The sequence below is a fragment of the Meriones unguiculatus genome, chromosome 7 (genome assembly GCF_030254825.1).
Source record: "Meriones unguiculatus strain TT.TT164.6M chromosome 7, Bangor_MerUng_6.1, whole genome shotgun sequence".
NCBI classification, from domain to species: Eukaryota; Metazoa; Chordata; class Mammalia; order Rodentia; family Muridae; genus Meriones; species Meriones unguiculatus.
In genome coordinates this window covers 108,363,958-108,382,294 of record NC_083355.1, presented here as the reverse complement: position 1 = coordinate 108,382,294, position 18,337 = coordinate 108,363,958, and the positions used below count along the sequence as shown (strand labels likewise).

At 41.9% G+C, this 18,337-nt stretch overlaps 1 protein-coding gene across 13 annotated transcripts in view; it reads right to left on the bottom strand.

The window, feature by feature from the left end:
• Positions 1 to 18,337, bottom strand: part of Unc79 (unc-79 homolog, NALCN channel complex subunit) — a 228,201-nt gene that overhangs the window by 167,146 nt on the left and 42,718 nt on the right. For 10 of the 13 annotated variants that reach the window (XM_060388091.1, XM_060388089.1, XM_060388081.1 and 7 more), the window contains exons 2-4: positions 18,213 to 18,333; positions 11,937 to 12,241; positions 8,643 to 8,813 (exon numbers count right to left, since the gene is read on the bottom strand). In XM_060388091.1, the coding sequence (XP_060244074.1) occupies positions 8,643 to 8,813; positions 11,937 to 12,241; positions 18,213 to 18,333 (597 nt within the window). Of the gene's footprint in view, positions 1 to 8,642; positions 8,814 to 11,936; positions 12,242 to 13,692; positions 13,711 to 18,212; positions 18,334 to 18,337 lie in introns of all 13 variants that reach the window. The other 3 variants (XM_060388088.1, XM_060388086.1, XM_060388083.1) reach the window with 2 other exon arrangements.

The following is an 18,337-nucleotide window of genomic DNA, read 5'->3' as shown; positions in this document are numbered from 1 at the left end:
CAGAATATAATGGCTTTGTCAGAGTTGTACTTAGGCGTGATCTTGATTTCCAAACATAAAGAGCACATAAATGTTAATGGTAACCTCATAAGAAAAATGCAAGATTTTTAATCCCAACTAGAACATTAGAGAGGCAGGCAAACAAGCTCCATATAATGTGCAACTTCTTATTTAATTATACATACAAATCTTAAATCACATGCTATGAAAATTATCACATCGGTCGTTAAGTGATTTTCAGTGCTCCGATGTCACTACACAGCTGTACTCAAACCTTCGCAGGGAACCCCAGCAGTATCTTCATTACCATGAGAAATCCCTTTCGGTTTTCCAAAGTTTACCCTCTTCACATCCATCTGAGTTATTTGAATCTGCAAATGGCTATGAATAACATTTATCCTACACAGGCAAAATGTCCAATTGCAAAGCAAGTAGGTGTCTTCAAAATTCATCTAATTGCTGTACAACCGTGATATCCACTTGCACGGTGACTTTAACACATCTTTAAGTGCCTCTTTCATGATGACATCAAACTCTATATTAAAATTGTCTGGTTTTCAGGAAATAGGCTCAGTAGCTCCGTAAGTATTCAAAAGAAGCTCTGATGGAAATTATTTGGTTTAACACGCTTTCACCAAAGGGTATTTCTATCCTAGCAATAATTAAGAGAGGACCCACACACACAAAGAGAAGACTTTTACTAAGATGAAAATATAAAATGAATTCCCTTTTCCACCGAGATGGCTAGAGAGGTAGGAGAAATCGCTCATAGATATGCTTATATACCATACTGTCAAGCACGAGAAACAGCACAAAGTCAACACTGTTTTCTCCACACTAAAGACCATCCACGCAAACAGCCAGCAAACAGCAGATAACCTCAAACCCCCGTTTATTTTATTTAATATTCAAGTGCAGTGTTTGGGGAGCGCATCTTATTCACATCCAAAAGGATCAAGGCAATGCAATAAGGCACCCAGCGAACAGAAACATTAAAGCGCTAATGAAGAGTTGCCATGCAGTAGCAGAGACAGGGAAAGTTTAACCAGATTCTGTTTTGTTTCCATGCCAAGGACTCCTGATGCTACAAATGAAAGTATTATTTGTAACAGGTTTGAGAGAAGCAAAGCAAACAAGCCAGGTCCTTAAATGAGTTCCGCTAGCCTGGATCTGTGTGCTTCTGGTTTGCAGGGCAGGTGGTATTCAGGTCCTTAGATCTGTTCGACTACAGTATGAACAAGTGCTAATAATTAGGCAAAGATCAATGCAGAGATAAGTACACTGGGGCGGGGGGAGGCAGATGACTAATCAAGTGGGATAAGATGAAGAAGAAAGAACTTTGACTCAAAATGCTGGAAGAGCAAGAGAAGTGCTTTCCATCTTTCAACCTTTTTTCAAATTCAGCTTCCCATGGTCCGCACCTGGAGATCCTCGATGGGCCAGGATGGGGAATGGGAAGCTCTGTGGAGATGAGGGAGGGGTGGAGAGGAGGGATTAGGAGGAGAGGAGGGCGGGGACTAAGACTGAGATGTAAAGAAAGTAACTAAATGTTTAAAATTGTAAAATTTAAAAATTAAGTAAGTACACCAGCAAGCTGATGTAAGTACTTTAGTAAGTACTCTCAAGCAGGCTGGTCTTGGATCTGCCTTTGAGAAGTACTGTTAGAGGGCTGAGCGGTAAGCAAGGGGCTGCCCCGTCCAGTACCCAGGGCTGTGAAGGCTGAGCACTTACACAACATTCGTGTGCCCTTTGTTGATGAAGAAAACAAAGGACTGCTACTCCAACTTACTCAATAAACAACACAAGAGACTCTTCTCTCTCTCTTTCTCTCTCTTCTCCCCTTCCTCTCTCTCTCTTGCCACATATATAGTCTTTTGGTGACAAGTGTTTTCACCTTTATTTAAATTCAACTCAAACTTTTTAATAGTAAGCATTTTTCAACAATGAAAACCGTTAGGAGAGGTTAAGAGCCACAGTGCCCAGAGGCCTTTAAAGATGGGAGCGATGCCCAGCTGTCTCGGATGATTTAAGTGAAGTCTGTTTGGATAACTGCCCAGATGGCTTAGCGACCTCTGGACGTCCCTGTTACCTCTGCAAATCTATGCTGTCCCTCAAGTATGGCCATCCGTAAAGCCAAGAGTTCCCCTAGGACACAAGCCCCAGGAAATTGGCTCCAATACTTATATAAACAGACGGTATCTTGCAATTTCAAAGCCTTCTACAAGACCGAATAAAATCACCATGGCTCTAATTCAATAAGCATGCACAAGCACACATAATTTACCAAATCTTGTTAAAAGGCATGATGTAAACAGATATGCAGCTCCGTCCCATGAGAGTACAAAAAAAAAAAAAGGCACATACAATTAAAGGGAAAAGACTATTGTGCTATTGTGCTCAGGAGATATAATTAAACCTGTCCAGGCTTTTCACCATCCCCCCAATAGCACCAGAATAAAATTACCATCATGCCTTCCTCCACAATACCAATCCTGTAGCATGTGCCGGCATCTGATAATTCTAACATGCTGTATTGCAGTCTTTACATGATTTTTGCCTTTAAAAGTAAGCACATAGCGAAAGCCATGTGATAAGTGAGAGGTGAACCAGCTGCAGGAATGCACCAGCCTAACCACTGGGACAGTGGCAATCCATCCATAGCCCATCCTCCAGCCATGTAGTCGATCAACACTCCTGTTTGCACAGAAATGTACCAGGCATCACTTTGGGTCCTAGGTTACAGTGGGAAAGAAGACCATTGCCAGAGCTGGGTTATGCTGTGCAGTGGCCATTGGCTGTAGACAGCTACATACGTTAGTTAAGATTAAATAAAATTTAAAATTACATTCCTCAGCCTCACTAGACATGTCCTTTGTGCTTAGTAAGCATATGTGATAATGGCTACAGCAGGAGGCAGCACAGAGTTTTGTAAAGCATTTCCACTATCAGAGAAAGCTCTGTGGACAGTGCTGGTAGGCAGAAAAGGACAAAAATCTGCCAGTGAAGAAGCAGGAATCTGGGCAAGGGAACAGAGAAAAGATGCTGGGATGTTCTGCATTAGATTATAGGAGAACATCTCAAAAGATACGATCTTTCAGTGTCCAGCCGAATGGCCCAGGGAGTATAAACACTGGCTGCCAAGGCCCGCTGATCTAAACTACACCCCATGAAAAGCTGGGTGCAGTGAGATAGAGGGCAGAGACTGGAGAACCCACCAGAAACCTTGAGCCCCCTGGCCTGGAGTACACAGCACAGCAGAAGAGACAACAAAGGAGATCCTGCCTCAACAAGGTATAGAAAACTGACTCCCAAATGTTGTCCTGACCTCCACACGAATCATGAATCCCTGTCTCTGTCTCTCCCTCCCTCCCTTCCTCTCTCCTCCTCTCCCATATATCTCTCCTGTATCTCTCTCTCTTTCTCTTCCTCTCCTGTATCTTTTTTCTCTCTCTCCCATCTCCCATATCTGCCCCTCTCATCCACGTGTGCGCGCACACACACACACACACATACACACACACACACACACACACAAACACACACTTCTTTAAAAGATGTGGCACTTGAACTGAGACCTAAAAGAAACACATCGTGAGACTGTTCAGAAGGACCCTGAGTCAAGGGAAACTGTCTAGAGTAAACACAAAAGCCAGATGGTGCCTTTATAAAATCGCCAAAAGGCTGGTACGGACATGCAGAGTGGTCACACTGAGAAGCAACGATGAAAGTAGTGAGGCTGGCCACAGCCAGATCACAGAGGGTCTTTTGAGCCAAAATAAGGTCATTGAATTTGATTGTAAGAATGACAGGAGGTTGGGTGGTTTGGACAAGGGAAATAAGATGATCTGAGCTACATGTCTGGAAGGTGGCTCTGGGTTTGAGGTAAAGAACGGGCAACAGGAAGCCTAATCAAGGAGGTAGAGAGACCAGGTCTGAGGCTGTGAGACTGACCCAAATGAGTAAGACAGTACACATTGAAATGAGCCCCATTGGCCTGATAGTCTTCTAAAAGGTAAAGATAAGGGAGTCACCTAGGGTGAAGAAACCCCTAATATGCATGGCACAGTCACTTCATACGTTGGCCAGGTAGCATTATCTGGAAAGAGAAGCAGCCTTTCCTCTCACAGGCCTTGCTCCATGAGGGGAGGTCTCTCTTTGAGACAGCTATGACTTCAGGAGGCATCAGCTAAACTGAAAGAGAAGACCAGGGTCACGCGACCCTACAATCTGTACAGCATTAAAATCCCTGCCAGCTGGGCCAGTGAAGGGCCACGGAAGCAAGATGTCCAACTGTACAAGTACCATGAGAGCAAAGCCTGACATGGCTTCCGGTCGGCTGTCACCTAAGCAACAGACAAAGCCGTGGAAGAGCTGACCTCTCCTCAGCAGTGTGTTTAGGCAGACAGATCTTCAGAACGACATGAACAATCTCACCAGAGCAGTGGCAGGATTCATGGTGGCATGATTTAATCACCACATCTATGATTGGCCTGTGCATTTGATCCATTACATATTTGTACAACATCGTGGAATATTTAAATTGCAGTCTCCTATGGCTTTTATCTCACGGTCTTCACAACAAAGAAGGGATGTAGATGGGGGAGTTATAATTAATGACAATTTTATATCTAAGAAAATAAAAGTTTAATGGGGGAGAGAGAGAGAGCTGTCAACAGCCAAAGGACTCTAATTCTGCCCTGCATGAATCCTGGGACCAAACATTTCTCTCAGTTCAACAACAGTGCTCTTACAGCAACACGTGCCTTGTGCACACAGTCATTAGCCAGTAAGTAGAATATGCAAGACAATGATTGTTCAAGTGTCATCAGAAGCATGTCTTCTACTACCTTTTTTCTGTAGAAGATTAGTCTTCATAAGACCATAAAACTATAGCACGTGTCCCAGGTGGGAGCTGACACCAAACAATAAATGATCCTTGGCCCAAAGCCTGGAACCAGATAGTCAGTGAAGTCATATATCGTGTTTAGGTCAACACAAAGATCTGACTGAACCTTTTTTTTTCCTAAGGGTCAGGGGCTGAGTAAATCTAAGTCAGGAAAGAAACTGAATTAGGCAGGATGGTCCAAGGTGCTGTAATTCTTCAGCATTGTTTCTTTCTTCAAAATAAGGCAGGTCACATTAATGAACACTTAGTTACAATTCTATCAAAGTATCATCTTCCAGACATTCGTATTTTAATTTGGTCCACAAATCATAAGTCCTTTACTGGAGAAGAGAGGTTTCCATGGTGATGTGCAAATGATTTTTTTTAAATTCTTAGTAACTCTTTTAATATACTTTCATAAACAAAGTAGATTCCACACATATGGAATAAAGAGAGCTACATTTTATTTATGAAAGGAGTTAAAAAGGAAAACATGTCAAGGAGAATTTTTATAATAAAATGATGTGCTATGAGACCTCAAGAGGAGTCATTTAAAAATAAAAGCCTAAGCGGTTAGTGGAATGGCAAAGATGGCATGAACAGCACATATGCTATGTAGCCAATGTTTGGTTTGAAGAACTGGATCTACTTCAAAGCTCAAACCTGCATCATCTAAGTAATACAGATATGATCATTAATTATATAACCATTAATTATATAATCATTAGTTATATAATCATTAATGACAATCATTTAAAAACTGAAAAAAAAACTATCTATACTTTACAGAGACTATAGGGATAACCATACCAAAGAGATAGTTTTTAAACTCTTCCTGTCACTTTTGTTTTGTGTCCTGTTGTTTGCAACAGGGTCTCACTGACCTTGAACTGGTAGTGGTCCACCTACTTCAGGCTCCCAAGCACTAACATTACAAAACTGCACCTTCACATCATAACCTGCACCAGCAAGTCCTTCCAGTATAGACCACCAGGGAGAAGATGAAACATCTTTAATTCTAGCACGCTTGTACTGAAATAAAAAAAATTCTAGACTAAGCCAGGAGCGGTGGCTCATGCCTGTAATCCTAGCACTCAGGGAGGCAGAGACAGGTGGATCTCTGTGAGCTTAAGGTCAGCCTGGTCGACAAATCAAGTCCAGGACACCAAGGCACAGAGAAACCCTGTCTCTAAAAAAAAAAAATTATTCTGGACCAAGTTAAATGCTCCTGTCCTGTTTCAGTTTGAAGCTCTAGATACTGTAACAACTACCACAAACAGAATCTATAAAATAATAAGATCCACTTTCCTACCCCAGTCCATTTTAACAGGAATCTGAAAGTCCATCCCTTCTGTCTTTAGGTCTGTGTACAGAAGAAACAACTCAGTATTCCTACTGCAGCGTGGAGACTGCCACTGTATTTCAAAGATTTAAAGATGACAAAGATCGATTACTATTGAGCTATCCAGAGGGTGCAAGAAGCCAGGTCCAAACTAACAGACTAAAACTAGAGAGACAAAGTAAACACATGAACCACGCCCATCTAAAGGTTAGACAAAGGTATGTGCCAATTATGTAAAATAGCATCAATGTTATTCAGCCTAGGATTGCTAAACCAGAAATAGCCAGGGGGATTTACCTTGTTTTCAGAAACTTAAAAAACCATTGTCCCAGAAATGTGAAGTGACTTGATTATACCTTCAAGTGGATATCATTATTCCACTAACTAAACACTTAAATTCACAATTTCTTCAGATTTGCATCACTCATTTTTAGCACTCAGTTGCTTCAGACATTTGTGTAAAGCAAGGATTTTATCATGACAAAGTTTATGTCTGGGGATATCTAATTCTAATTAAGAATAAATCAGTCACCAACTCTGAAAAAATAACGAGCCACTAATAATGCCTGATCCATCCTCAGGACAACGTCAGAAGCTGACTATGTTGAAGCCTGTCCTCAACTGACTAAGCTAATCCTAAGAGCCGGAGACACAGTGAGTTAGATAGTTATTAGGAAGGGATGGTCTCACCTGCTATTATTTAAAAAGAAAAAGATGCCTGTTCATTTGCTTAATAGTCAACATTATTTATTTAAAAATAAGATCACAAAATTCCAAAACTATACCCACAAGCGAGCACTGGTTCATGAAATCACACAGGCGAAACAAAGAATGGGATATTCTACAGCTCAGAATGGCGTCGTCCACCTGTTCATTTTTCCTTCTGGCTGAATAATTAGGAGAGGAGTCAGACTCTTTGCCAAAAACACGTGAAAATTACGGTTCTCACCCAAATTAAACTAAACTACATGATAAGCCAAGGTAGCCTAAAAGGTATGAGAATTTGCCAGTTGTTACACACAGCAATGGCTTTAATAAGGGCATAAGTACATGACATTAATATGGCTAGCATTGATAGCAGGAGTTGGACATGCCCAATAGATCTATTTTTTATTTTAAAAACAACAACAAAGAATGAAGAGAAGGGAAACAGGGATGGTAGTGCACACATGTAATCCCAGGATTCAGGAGTCTCAGGCAGGAGGATAGCCATGAGTGACATAGCACTGAACCAACCAGGGTACATAGGAAAGCCCCACTGAGAGAGAGAGAGAGAGAGAGAGAGAGAGAGGCAGGCCAGGCCCTGGGATGACACTTTACTAGTGTCTCAGACTAATTATGCTAATCCTTGACACCTCAAGATGCAGCCACAATTACTATTCATAAGGCAGTTTTGATTATTCATGAGGCAGCTACAATTACTATTTTATAGATAAAAATCAAAAATTAGGTAACCTGCCTAAATTCACACAGATAGCCAGTGTCAGAGCTGAGCTTTACATCAAGATCTTGTTGAATTCTAAAGCCATAATTTTTTTTTGGGGGGGGGGGTATTCCCTGAAACAAAGGTTAATCCACAATCCACTTCTAAAGAGCACTTTAGAGACTGTGAGCACAGAAGCTGCAACTCAGCGTTTTCTCTCTTTGCTTTCATGCCTGCAGAATTATGTCAGGCATAGTGGCATAACCCCAGCCCTCAGGAGTCCAAAGCAGCAGGTCAGTAGTTGAAAGCCATTCTCGACAGCATAGCCAATCGAGTTCCAGGCCAACCTGGAGTGATGAGGCCCTAGTCTCCAAAAAACATAAACAAACAAGCAAACATAAACAAGACTGGTCCCAGACTTGTGGCTGTGTCTCGAAGAGGGGGTCACAGGCTTTGGCTTTTTTCAAAGCGTACCGTAAGTTTTGGCTCATTTTGTCATCCAAATACCAGAAAGGAAGTCTAGTCCAGTCATCAGCACTGAGTTAGATTTCAGCCATGTAAACCAAGCTGCAGGCATGCCACAGTAATCTGGGAGAGAACTGGGACCAGAGTCTCCAGACCCCCACTCTCTGCTGCTTTTTCCGTCCCACCCACATGCAGAAGAGAAGAATTTTACATCAGGCAACACTCTGTCCATCTTCTTTCTAATGTGGAAAAAGACACTGTAATGCGCAAGTAGGAAATGCAGAATGCTTTGACACATGATTTCTCCCTATAAGTAAGGGCAAACTGAGCGAATAAAATGATTCTAAGGTATAATTGCATTGGATTCCAACATAATGTAAATGCTGAAACAACAGAATTTAAATCAAAGTTCGAGTACGTTTCTAGTGATTCCATTATCACCTTGAAAAGGAGGTGCCTGTCACAGCAAACAGTTTCCATTTGTATAATATATAAAGATATTTAGGATTAGGTGAGATTGAACTTACATATAGCCATTGGCAGAAAAGATGTGCTAAGGTATTCAATAATGTCCTTGTGAAGAAATGGAGGAAAGGTAGCTAGCGTTGAGATCATGGTGTAGGGCAAAGTGCTCAGAACGTCATCATTGAGAAAGGGTAGCAAACACGTGGTTGTATAAAATATTGACTGTCCAAGATCTACAAAACAAAATGAAGTAGTCAGCCATTGCAGATTGTGTCATTAACAAAATACGTTAGTCTTTACATTTTAGGTTTTAATAAGCTGGTTTAAATTACACAAACAGCTATTTTTTCCCTTCCTACTAAGAGTTCTGGAAGGCACTGCTAGGTAAAAATGTGGGATGTATGTAGCAGTTAGTTGGTGAGCGTCCTAAGAAACACATCCGTTCCACAAGTTTCTCAACAGTGTATCAGTCATCTATGAGCCTCGCTATCCAGATGACCCCTTGATCCCATTAACCAAAGCATTTTCCAAGTGAAAAGTGGATTCTGACATCCCTCCATTTTTTTTTAGCTCCATTGCATTTCATAAAGATAACTGAAATACAATGATGTGCCCACTAAAATTTTCAGAAAAGTTCAGGGAAGTGTTAGAAATAAAACCTGGCTATTTCTGCTCCAGCGGCCAAGCCACACTGCTCCTACATCTGATGTCTCAGGCAGTGAGGCAGTTTGAAACCTCCATATTCTGTGTGCCTGGGAGAAAGGAAGCTATGAGCTGTATTGCATAACCCTGTGTGTTCAGCTGTTAGCAGTCAGGAAAGTCAGCCCTCCTCAAAAGAATTTCCCAAGCCATTTATTTACTTATTTACTTACTTATATATTTATTTGAGACAGGATTTTTCTGTGTAGCCTTGGCTGACCTTGGCCTCACTTTGTAGACCAGGCTGGCCTCAAACTCACAGAGATTTGCCTCTGCCTCCCAGAGTGCTGGGATTACAGGCATGTGCCACTGTGCCCAGCTCTCTCCCAAGGCTTTAAAATGCAGATAATAACAATACCTACCTGGCTTCGTAGAAGGTTTAGATGTAATAAATACAAAGAGCTCAGCATAGTATAGCATGTACTCCAAAAACATTAGCTACTACTTATTGCCATTAATATTACTATCATTGTTACCTGCACGAGAAGTAAAAATACAGCACCTTCAAAACAAACCACAACTATTTAGCTTTAGAAAGTATGAAGAATAAAGCCATTACATTCAATGTACATTGTGATACTTCTCAACCTCTTAAAATATAGGCCATCAGCCAAGGCTTGACATAAAGATGGATCACTCCTGTATTCATTAACATATCAAAGTCTTAGACTTTGGTCTGCTTTGGCCCAGATTTATCTTCCATAATCATGTGAATTCCTAAAATTATTTCTGATAGTCATGAGAATTAACATGCCACATCAACCAGCATGTCAACTGACAATGTGGTCACCGTGGAACCTGGGGAGCCAGGGTCCTTCTCCTCTGATGGGATGGACCATCAGGCCAACGAGTGGAAAATCACCAGTGTTCTGGTGTGAATTATGTGAGGCTAGGCATAGGAGACATCACAGCTATATTCACTGGCCTTTTCCAGCTTTAGGCTAAGAAGCCTAATTACAGATTATTAGTGCTGAAAGGGCCTGGAAGTTCACCTGCGATATTTTCCACCCAAGGAAACGGATCTGGGGAGAGTAGTGACTGCCCCAATCACAATTCACCCCTAGTTGCACTGTTCCTGCTCATTTCTTCAGGCCACCCAGACCCAGAGTGAGTACAGAGCCTCAACTCCTGAGCCATCAGCTGTTCTCCACCCAAGCTCACACAGGAGGCCTCCCACCTCAGCAAGCAGGACACCAAGTTCCCTTATGACCCAGGTTTTACAGCGATCCCTGAAAGTGCTCCCTGGTGTCTCTAGACCAGTCACTGGAACGAACTGGTGAGTTTTATCCTACCTTCTAAGCTATATTATGCACAACAAGAACACAATAAATAGATATCAAGATAAGGTCACAAAGGCATGAGAGCAAAATCATAAATCATTGTCAAGATTCACACATTATGTGGATTGCCATTTACCAAGCGAAATGCCACAATCAAGAGATCTTAAAAATAAAAGGGCATCTACTCTAACCCAGGGACCTCCCAGGGAGCACATACTGGGTACCACAGAGCACAGGCACCAGTGAGTCTCAGCAGATGTACCAGCTCACACCTGTTCTGAGCTGGGAGAGGATTGTATTACAAGAGGCTAGGTAGGTTTAAGACAGCAAAGGGGTTCAAGATAAGCAGCTTTACAGATATCTACACTTTTATTTTCACTATGATACAGCATTGAAAACACAAGAAAAGCAAAATCAGTAATAGCCATTTCATCATTTTACGGAAGTAAACTATTTAAAGAATTTTAATTACAAACACTTCATACTAAATCAACCATTAAGCATTCGTTTAGGACAGACAATTTGCTATATTAAAATAATAAAATAACCCCCCACCCCCACCTGTTTCCATAGCAAGCTTTTCTGTACAATGAAACTTCAGTTACTACATTTCCAGGGGCCAAAAGGCAACTGTTTTAAAGACAGCTCAGGTTTTTAGATCTCTACTCCCAGCACCGTTTTAAATTTCATTTCCCAAAATTCATATGGGTTGGATAAGCAGACCTCACTCACTCGTCTGTGGGGATTAGAAGGACAGAGTGAGCATTGGACAGACATGGCTGGATGGTGCTGACAGTCCAGCATGCTTGCTGCCTTCTCTGAACACCGCTGAAATGCCGCTTGCTATAACATCTTGCCCAGCACTTTGCTGCAGTTGCTGGTTGTTAGATAAATTTGGAAGAGTTGTTAGTTATTTCTTTTATCAGGAAAAATGAGTCCCAGAGAGAAACTTTGATTTGCACCGGAAACTCCCAGAATCAGTCAGGGATCAGAGCCTGCTCTTCAAGCTCGACCTTTTATCCATTCTGGGGCAAGGTCTTAAACTCCACTTCTCAAGAGCGGCTTTAGCACGAGCCCTCACGATAAACTGATCAGGGGAGGGAACTGCTCGCTACATCCTCCTGCATGCAGGGTTTAGTCTCCTGCCCAAACCCTCAGATAACAACCCTGGGCATCAAGACACTGCGGAACAGTGTCTTGCAGGATGGGAAGCACCATTATTAAGTCTCATTGTCAGAGAGGCTCCAATACATAAAACCCTTCAAGAGATTTGTGACAGTAACAACATTCTCCAAGCCCGCTGCTCAGCATCATAAATATTCATAGGCACATATGGACATCTCCAAAGACTTCAATAAAAAAAAAAAAAATGCTCACCGTGTTGGCCATGCTGTAGTAGAGGAACTAGATCCAGGAGAGTCACCAAAGTCACGTAGAGGCCTTGGTAATCCAAAGAAGGGTAGTCTGACAACTGAGCATCACGACTTTGCGGGCCGCGTTCTGAGGGAGCATCTCGCAGGACGCTGTAAAGGAGGGAGCGAGTAACAGTAGGGTTGATGGAACTGACCTGCGGTCTTAGAGATGGGGTGAGTGGGAATGGCACAGGAAAAAGACACATGGTCATGGGCACTGTCAAATTGGAGGCATCTTGGTTTTCCTTCTTCCCTGTGCGGGACAAAATGCTGTTGGGGGGACAAAGAAAAAAAAGAGACAACAAAGACACAAAGAACAGCACATTACATTGAAATGACACTCTAAAACAAATAATAAAACACCAGATACATCCCACATAAGATGCAATGGCCACAGCAGCACAGTCTCCAGATCCAGTGCTGGTCGCACAGCTATGTGCTCGAGAGGCCAACAACACAGGCGGACTTTGTGGAAGTTGCATTGCATCTCATGTGTTATCTGGCTTATAAGGAGCAAAAATATAAAAATGCATGTTTCAGTGCCAAACCCATGTTTTACAGTTCGTCAGCTTGGTGAAGGAGAGGTTTCCTAGAAGGAGGAGCTCTGGCCTAGCTTCCTCTGGGAGGGCTCTCGTCCTTAGTTAGAAGGAACACTTTCAAGGCAACATCGTCAGCAGTTCTATCTCACCATGTAAGTAGAAACTTGCAAAATATAGGTATGGCACTTGCAGAAACATGTTTTAGCAAAGAATAAACATGTGCGTTTATTAAGAAAGTCTTAAAAATCACATGTTTATTGCATCAAAATAATGTCTATATGTATATTATGATACTGTTTCATGACATTCTGTCAGTATCATTTGAGATAATGAAGTTTAAACAGGCATATGAACTTAGAAATAATACATATTTCTAAAGTGTTAACTAAACTACATTGGAAAAGCTTTAAAATAATATATAGTAAATGGCCCATAGCGTGTGTTGGTAAGCTAATGATAACGGGGGAGTGTGGGGTGTGTGGGTGTGGGTGTGCTTTAATTTGGCGTGTTGGGGAGGAAGCGTTTGCTACTTTATGAATAGATAGTGGTTTATTAAATAGTTACCTTGAAAAGCTAAAACTCTAAGCAAGCATCATACAAGGTCTCATGTGACTGCTCTTACTTACTTTATTAGTCAACACAACTCACTAAAAACTAGAGAAAAGATAATTTAGAAAGTTTTTAGAAATAGCCTCTAAAATAGTTTTACTTTTAGTCTCCATTTAAATCTACAAAACTGTTAGTAAGAGTCATAACGCGGCAAAGTTATTGGTTTAAAATTCAAAGAAATTACTGTTTAGCCAGATGTTTAGGTTTTTAAAATTAGATTTATGCTATTTATCAGTAGGCAACCATTATGCACTAATGGTCTACAGCACTCAAGTGCTTTCCTGCAGTACTCTCGTTTGTTTAGCCCAAATAGAGAACAGTTCCTAAATGCTTCATTTCATAAAAACCGCCTTGGTTTATACTTACTATGTGCATCCAGCATTACTAAATTCTCAGCTAATGGTGTGACATCTAGAGTGTCACAGTGACGTGAAGAACTGGTTAGTGTCAGCATGCTTGTTAGGTCAAGTTGACTACTTCCGATTTTTATTGACTCTTAGCGCAGAAATACGTTACAATGTAAAAAAAAAAATAATGGCTACATGCTTTTTATTTTCTATGTGCCTAATTTACCTCGATTTCCTCTGTCTTCTGTTACCCAATGTCCAGGGAAAAAACAATTGATAATAAAGATAATTTCAGAATAATTATGTAATACTTCTTAGCAATAAAGAACTTAGGACTGTTGTATTTGTTTTTTTGTTCAAAGGGATTTAATTTACCTTTTTTTTTTAAGTGTGTGCTATCTTGGGCTTTGTAACTTTACACTGTGCAATGGGATGATAGAAGCATTCCACTCGCTATCTGCCTATATCTATCACAAAGAACTCTTTTTTGCATCAGACTTTACAGTTTCCCACAAAACTAAATTACTCCTCAGATTACCATCTTTGCATGTTGTATTACTGATAAGTCTAGTCACAAACAATTTTTTTTAGTCTATAGAAGTCTACCCCCTGAAATCCCTTCAGAATCACAAAATCGATATGTCACTATATTTCCCCAAATTTCAGCGTAAGTTGGCTAACTGCAAGCATCTTTTCTAAAAGACGACACTTTCCCTTAGTCAATAAAAAAAAAAATGTGACTATCATAAAGACATGATATTTAAAGCATTCATGAAGTCTGGTCAACCACCTCCTTGGTGGGGGAAATATAACACAGTACTGACTAAGAGCGTTGCTGTTGTTCCAAAGCTGTGACACGCTCTAGGGAATCAACTTTGGCGGTTACTGCTGTGGTATTTTTCCCTCTTGGCCATGTGGGATTCCCAAGTGATAGCAACCACAGTGCCCTACATTCAGGGAGGGATGAATGTCAGCATTGAAACAGTAAAATTTTCTTTCACTGCCTTTAGATTTAGCAAGTAGGTGAAGTTGAGAAAAAAAATGGCGAAAATGAGTTATCCATGAAACCAGTTTTAAATTACTATTCATGTCTCAATGTAAGGAAATGTGTTCATTTGTAGGAAAACTTAAGAAGGGCTCATGAATCAATGTACAATGCATTGTGATTTCATGATGTTTTGTGAAGTTTATTCAGAGAAAAAAAAATTACTTATTTCCCCAACCAAACTGTTTAACTTGGGAATGACCATCGATTTTCACATCTGAAATTCTTTCCCAAAGGTCTATACTTGGATTCAACCAAAAAGAATATTAGGAATGCCTTGTCAGAAGAGTCGGACTTTACAGCGAACCTTTTGCTCTCCTTTCCTCTTGAGGCCCTCTTTGGGAGCACTGGTTTCCACTGTCAAGAAGACACCAGCCCCCTGTGGGCAAGTGGTTGAGTGCCCTGAAGTTTTTCTTGCACAGAAAATTAATTCATCAAATGAATTTTCTACATAATTAAGAATTTCGACATTTGCCTTGTGCTTATGCACTAAATAAATTGACTGTGCGATGCTTTGAAAACTATCTTGTGGATTTCAGATTGTGTGTGTGTGTGTGTGTGTGTGTGTGTGTGTGTGTCCTTAACAATTCCCATTCAATTAAGACTACTGGGCTGAGAAAAGAACCTCTTTTTAAAACACATTCACACTTTCTAACAAGTCAGTAGCAAATGTGAAAACTAACATTCTAGCAGCTCTAAGAACACCAGAAGAGAGAGAGATGCAGAGAAGGCTTCCCAACAGCAAGTTTGAAACAGGAAGGAAACTAGGAACCTAGACAGGCAGCCAGGTCAAAGGCAAGATTAAAGACCTCAGATGATCTAACCTTGATCACAAAGTGCTTCTATGCGAAGTGAGCCAACATCGGGGTGCACTGCGGGTCAAGCCAGATGACCCTCATCGCCACCCTTAATGGTAGGAGGCAAACAAGCAAAACAACCTCTGTGGTAGAATTCTGTTAAAGTGTGTCAACTGCCAGACCTGGATAGACAGAAGACTCTTTCAGCTCCAGTTGAGAGACCATCGGCAGGCTGGTTCTCTTATGCGGAGGCCACCACTGATCTTACAGTTGGCCATGGTAATGAACCTCTCTCCTCCTGTGGGCTAAGCTGTTGAACATCTAGGCCAACCTCAGCCTTCCAAATCCGTACAAAGCTTCCCGGAAGTCAGCGAGGTTGCATGAATGTAGACACAGCAGAGAACTGGGGCCTTGATAATGTAATCCCAACTCAAATAAAGCTTCGTGAATTCCTGGAAAATGGTGCCACACACTTGTGCCCCGCATCTTATTCCTCTTGCCTCCAAGTCCCTAGTACAGAGATTTCAGACATGAGCCACAGCACTAAGCTTTTGCTTCCTGTTTCTCTGCAAGAACCTGAGTTCTGGAAGCAGCAAGTAATTCTGAATGTAAAGATTATACAAATACAAAGGGAACCATCTTGTTTGTGCCAGAGGTGTTTGCTGATAATAATCAAAGAGCCAAAAGCCTAGTTCACCCCATGTGGCTTAAACTTTCTACTAGCTTTTTAAGAGGAAGAAATGGAAATACAATTGGAATGGATGCAGCTGCCAACAGCCAAAGGGCATCTAACATATGTTCAACATATAGAACAAAACTTGAAAGTTTTGTATTTTCAGGGTTTTTTTAATTTTAAGAAAAATAAGCTTCAGTAGGCACAGAGAAGATAGAAAATGCATAGGGTTTGGACCAAAGAGTTGACCTGTAAATATTCCTGTTCAAGTCCCACCCAAGAGACACTACACTCCTCAGTGTCTTACGCACAGCACATGCATACTAAGTAGTTACCAACAGGCTCTGCCAGCCCTGCTCTGATCCAGGGCCTGCCGCTACCTCCTGGGTGCAAGGTGGAACCGAGGCATCTGGGAGCTGCTGTCCCATCCCCATCACATCAGCTCAGCTCAGTTTAGCGAAAATTCTGAAAAGACGGCAAGTCTCCACACTAAACAATCCCTCTCTTCCCTTGATTTCACAAACAGCCAAAACTGCCCTGTGGACTTCATAACGGATGCTGGCATTCCCGAAGGCCAAGTCAAGTTTTTATTAGGAAGAAGCGTCCGTCCTGTGTGAAAGTAACTAGAGAGCAGCGGCACGGCACAGGTGTCACGGTGTGTGTCGCCAATGACCGGATGGCGGCAGTATTACTAGCTATAGAATACTGAGTGGCGTCTTGAGCAACGCTTGTGACTTAGTTTCATTACCTCTGAAATGTGTACAGTAGTACCCTTATCTAATCCCAAGACATTACAGTGAAAGAGCTCACGGCAGAACTTGATGTGAAGAAATATAGGTACCATAGCAAAATGCCACTATGGTGATGATAGCTGTTGCCACTGCCATCAGTAGCCGCTGTTGATCGTGACCCCCTCTAAAATGGACTATGTGCAGTTACACAAACAGCCAGCTTGAATAGACGACCCGAACACCAGCTTCATCACGACGATGCTGTCACCCCGACCTCATCCTCGTGGTCAGAACAGAACCCTCATGAGTAGCAGACATAACTTACAACAACAGTATTCTGACTTTTAACTAATTGGCACAATTTCAGAGCCCTGAGTGCCAAGCTCTTTTCCTACCAGGAAAGCATCTCTCCATTTGGTGACATAGGTCCCCAGCCTCAAAAGCAAAAGGAAAATGTAAAAGAATGGAATGGGATGCCTTGATCATGTGTTCATCTGATTATTACCGTGAAAACCTGGATAACTATTCCATCCCCTTTGAAAGGGGGAAATGGCCTGTCCCGGGAACCTGAGCCAACTATGAGAGCACGACATACATCATGAACCTGATCAACAGAATCTCCTCACACCAGGGCAGGGATACTACACATTCGAAAGAAAGGATCCAAAGAAGACCAGTAGATGTTGGTACGGAAGACCAGTGACTGCTGAGACCCGCATGCTTCTCTCCATATGTGGTCAGTCTGCCTGCACACAGCGACAGGCCACCAGAAACTTCGGTGCCACTACAGTCACTCCAAAGTGTGACCTCTCCACACCCGACTCAGAGAAGTCCTGCTGCTGTCCGAAAAGCAGAAATGGCAGTGAGTCCAGAAGGACTGTGGCAACGGGCCCAGAGAGCACTGCATGTAATGATCAGTAAAATATTTTGAATTCTTCAACCTTGTTTGTCAAAGACAGCTATCCTGCTGGAAAAGGCTAACCTTTGCTTGTCTGCATCAGTGGCAAGTGTGAAGGGCAACGGCCCTCAGGGCTCCCGTGCAGTCACTGCCCCCTTGTCCTCCTAGGACTTAATGTCAGGGGTGGTTCGTAAGACGGAAGCAAATGCTACGACTGTCCCAATTGGAGAACCGGGACGCACTAGCAATAAACCTAAATTGTCATGTATCTCTATTTCTATTAGACTCAAAGTGCTCCGCATTCTCAATTTTAAAAACTCTAGTCACGCCTATTTGTGTCAAACATACAACTTTTTTTTTTTCATCTGTAGATCTCCCGAAAGAACGGTCAACTGAGGAAGCAGGCCGCAGCCATGCCACCAGCGTTTCCAGGTAAGCTGAGATCTGATCTGCTTGAAACACCCCGAGGACTAGAGTCCAGACTCTTCTGGCAGAGCACGAGAGAATTAAGGCCTTTTGAGACTTTCAGTGAAATTACGCCCCAGTAAATTCAGCGGTACTACCTAATAATTCTCTCAAAGGCAAGGGCATTGAAGGCTTACCTTAACAAGGTCTGTGAAAAGTACTTCAGGGTGTTTGCAATATCTGTTCCTGATGGTACGGGATAAATGTTGTGGAGAACTCGGTTATGATACTCCTGCAAGTACCGGATCTTGGACGCAACTAG